The sequence below is a fragment of the Eufriesea mexicana genome, unplaced genomic scaffold (genome assembly GCF_001483705.2).
Source record: "Eufriesea mexicana isolate 0111107269 unplaced genomic scaffold, ASM148370v2 scaffold8635, whole genome shotgun sequence".
In the NCBI taxonomy this organism is placed as follows: domain Eukaryota; kingdom Metazoa; phylum Arthropoda; class Insecta; order Hymenoptera; family Apidae; genus Eufriesea; species Eufriesea mexicana.
In genome coordinates this window covers 51,590-55,789 of record NW_016916370.1, presented here as the reverse complement: position 1 = coordinate 55,789, position 4,200 = coordinate 51,590, and the positions used below count along the sequence as shown (strand labels likewise).

The following is a 4,200-nucleotide window of genomic DNA, read 5'->3' as shown; positions in this document are numbered from 1 at the left end:
GTTAGTGAATTATTATACAAATTTATATCATACATTTTTTACTTCTGTATGAAAGTTAAAAAACTAAATAGTATAATGATGTACATTTTTCCGATACCCTTAGTAATTTCACATTATGGAAAATTGTCAAAAACAGATAATAATAAAAAGAATATAGTGATTAAATATATTAATACATCATTTGGTTTCTACTTCCGAAAATATATTTAGCATGTGTTCATAATAGAAATGTGTATGTTTTACTTTCAATATTTTTATTATTTAACATTTGTATTTAATATATTTTAGGAATATCATTTAAAAAAAGAAGAAAGAAATAGAATTTGAAAATAAACAAAACAGAAATGTGTAACAAAATTATGGTGTCAAAGAATAAGTATTCATATTTTCGTAAGATATTCACTAGAGAAAGTATATACAACTGCAACTATGAAGTTCCTTTTTGTCATAATTTAAAACTCAGCTTAAATTTTTAAGTCAAGATATTTGATAAAGATTCAGTTTCCATGTTAATTTTCTGCAGTAATAAATAAATTAGTTTAAATAAATAAGTCATATACAGAAAGTAATAGGATTATATATTGATATAACAAAGCTTTTTGTATTTACTGTACTATTACTACTATGACTACACTGAATGTAGAAAGTATCTTGCACTAATCAGTTTCAAATAACTTTGTAAATTGTGAAAGTTCATAAAATTATTAACTTTGTCTTTGTAAAACAGGTTCATACATATTTTTGATCATATCTGGTATATATATATCATGTGCAAAAATTCCGGTAATTTTTGAAAATAACCAGAAAAATTAAAACACCAACTGAAATATACCAGCAAGAAATATCCATATTTGATAAATTTATTTAAAAATTTTAACGACAAACAAATAATTTAATTAAATTTAGTAATGAAAAAGTAAATTAAACATTTTAATTAATACTTAATAAAATTTCATCTTTGGTTTTATAATTATTATAACTCTTGGGTATTGAGCTAACAAAACTGTTACAGAATGTAATTGTGTTATTCCTGCAAGAGAATATTTCTAAAACATTTTTATAGGAAATTTAGTATTTTATAATTTTATAATTTAAGTAATGCCACAGATATTCTATAAAAACATCTGAAGATGATTGAATTACGTAAGTGAGATAAAAACAATATTATCTGTAATATTTACTTTTGCAGCACTAGGAAGGTGATTGTATTTTGAAATGTCAATAAAAATCTGGTAGTTTATTATTTCATCAATATATTGTATTAGTTAGCTGTGTTCACGTGTTTGGAACAATTATGGAATCATTATTGTTTTCCTTGAGATAGCAAGTTTTCTACTTTTAATTCTTCATTTATTTACAATTCTCAAAAATTTCCATAAATTTTTAAACTGATTATGTAAATTTATAATTAAATTAAAATAAAATTGTATTTTGAATACTACTGGTGCTGATAAAGTTATTAAAAAACAATCGTAATTTATTATTGTGAGAAAATAATTGTACAATGTTTACATCAAAACCTTTTTTGTAAATTATATGAAATAAAAGTTGTATGAACACGTATTGCTAGTACACTTCAATTTTTTAAAATTAATTTCATAAATTATATGAGTAGTCAATAAATAGTTAAAAAAAATTAGTTAATGAAGTGCAATTTTACGAAATGTATAAAATTAATATATGTATTAATACTTTTTACAGCCATTGTATGTCTTTCATAAATGGTCTAATAATTATCTGAAAAGCTAAACATTAAACTAAAACAAATACATTAGTATCAAAAGTATTGATTGTGCATAAAATACTCTTACATTGTAGAAACGTGAATGTGTCAAAATATTTTAGTCGTGTTAGTGCACTGGTAATTCGATTATTAATAAAATCTATAAGACTCCAATTTTTTAATACATAAATATTTGTTATAAACTATCTTATCTTATTGTAATAAAAATCATTGTTAATGATTTTAAATTTACAGAAATTTTTTTTATATTTTTGGTAACTAATAAATATAAATTAAGGAATTCTTTATTTCTAATATATCTATAAAATATTAGTAACAAAATTAAGTGAATATTAATAAATTATCATTACTAATATATTTCTTATACATAAAGTGTATTCATGACTGTAATAGAAATGTGCGAAAAAGGTGTCAATAAAATTTTATTAAACAGATAATTTATTTTTAAAATCTTTATGAAAGAACTGTAAAATACAAAATATGTACATTACTTCTTTCCAGCGGAAATAATACCATCATACTTTTGTTGAAACCATTTCATTGCATCTTCTTTGGTAAGTCTATGTTGGAAACCGACTTTTCCAGTTTTCCTTCTCCTATGAGCTACATTGAAACCTATATAAAGATAAGTTATATAAATTACATATAAAATAATTTTTATCTATTAATACAGTATTGTTTAATTCAATTTCTAGAATTATAATGTATATAGGAAAGCTATATATCACTTACTTTAATTAAGATAAATATAAATATAAAATTTAAACTAATAAAAAATTATAATATAACATGCTAATGTAATAAGTAATGGATATCATAATCTGTAGCTACAATTAAGTAACACACCCAGTATGATATGTGGGCATGGGTTGCAAATATGCAGCCTATATTCTAGCACATACTTAGGAAATATAGGTACAACTGAATATATTTGTAACTATGATAAATGTGCATAAATCTAATAATTTGATATTATTAAAAAATATAAAATAACCTGGTCGTCCAAGTACAACATAGAAGTTTAAGCCATAAATACCAATGCTGGGGTCATATTTAATTCCTAAGTCAATATGTTCTGGAACACCAAAACCAAAATTTCCTGTGTCAGAGAAGTTATCTTTTCTCAATTCATATTCTTGAACCTTAAAAGACAAAAAAAAAAATTAAATACTTCAAGAAACATTATTAATATTATACATAAATAATAGGTAGAATTACCTTCAATCCATGTTCAAGAATTTCTTCTGCTTTAGCGCCTCGTACAGTACAATGTACTGCAATTTTTTCATTACGGCGAATGCCAAAGGAACGCACAGTATACCTTGCTTTAGAAAAAACAGGTTGTTGTCCAGTTAATTGTTCCAGTACCTATAAAAGTTTTAAAAATCTATAATAGAAATTAAAGATTAAGTTCTTAGTTTTACAATCTTTAGCCACAATAATATAGCTATAAAAAAGAGTAAAATCAACTTTACTATGAAGTAAAATATGTAAAAATATTAATATTACAAACGAATACAAAGTAATTATAACAAATCTAATCTAAAATAGAATTAAAATATATTTGTAACAAATACCTTTGCAGCACGGGTGAGTCTATCACCAGATTCACCGACACAAATATTCAAACAAAGTTTACGAATGCGTACTTCACGCATAACATTTTTGGAAGCATCTTTTGGTTCCTTCCGCACTTTTTTTTCAATCTTCTTTTCAACTTTCTTTTCTGGAGCTTTCTTTGACTCCTGTAAGAAAATTAGTTTATAAATACATTTCTTTTAACAAAAACTGCACATTTTAAGTATTGTATAAAAAAATAAATTATGTTTACATACTCTACTTATTTAATGACAATAAATTACGATGTCAAAGTAATTAACCTTTTTATTTTAATTTCTTGAATTTGTATGTATAAACAAGTATTTTAAGGCTCTTATAAACATTATGGAACAGATTTAGGTTATATTCGCAGTACATGCTGATCACAAACCTTGTTCAACTGTCATATGTAAAACTTCAAATACTATCATATTAATGAAAAATAAAATTATCAATGTTAAATTAGTAATGATTTTTTCTTGATAATATATAAAAGATCTTTATTCTTTATTTGATGCCTTTGATATTCGAAGATTATAACATTTGCCTTTAAAATAATAACATCATACTCACCGCCATGACGAAGAGAAAAGAACGGAACCTCAATGCACTCTAGTGGTGAATACTAAAAGAAAGTATTTTCAAGATTACCAAATTAATAAAACTAAATTTAAAATAAATTACTTATGCAATTTGATATCAGAAGACTAATATTATTCAAGACATGTATAATTAAAATACATTTCAATAGTTTTTGGATATAAATTACAAAATTAAAAATAAATAAATCTTGATCGCCATTTTTAATATAAAGTTATAAGTTATTCAAATGTTATTCAAATTTAAATGTATTAACA

At 23.2% G+C, this 4,200-nt stretch overlaps 1 protein-coding gene across 1 annotated transcript; it reads right to left on the bottom strand.

Annotated features, from left to right (window-relative positions):
- Nucleotides 1-2,205: 2,205 nt before the first annotated feature.
- On the bottom strand, nt 2,206-3,956 carry RpL11 (ribosomal protein L11). Its single transcript, XM_017907625.1, has 5 exons — nt 3,917-3,956; nt 3,322-3,489; nt 2,963-3,112; nt 2,739-2,886; nt 2,206-2,359 (listed from the first exon to the last, which is right to left on the bottom strand). The coding sequence occupies exons 1-5, from the start codon at nt 3,920-3,922 to the stop codon at nt 2,232-2,234; spliced, it is 600 nt and encodes a 199-aa protein (XP_017763114.1). The 5' UTR covers nt 3,923-3,956; the 3' UTR covers nt 2,206-2,231.
- Nucleotides 3,957-4,200: the final 244 nt, after the last annotated feature.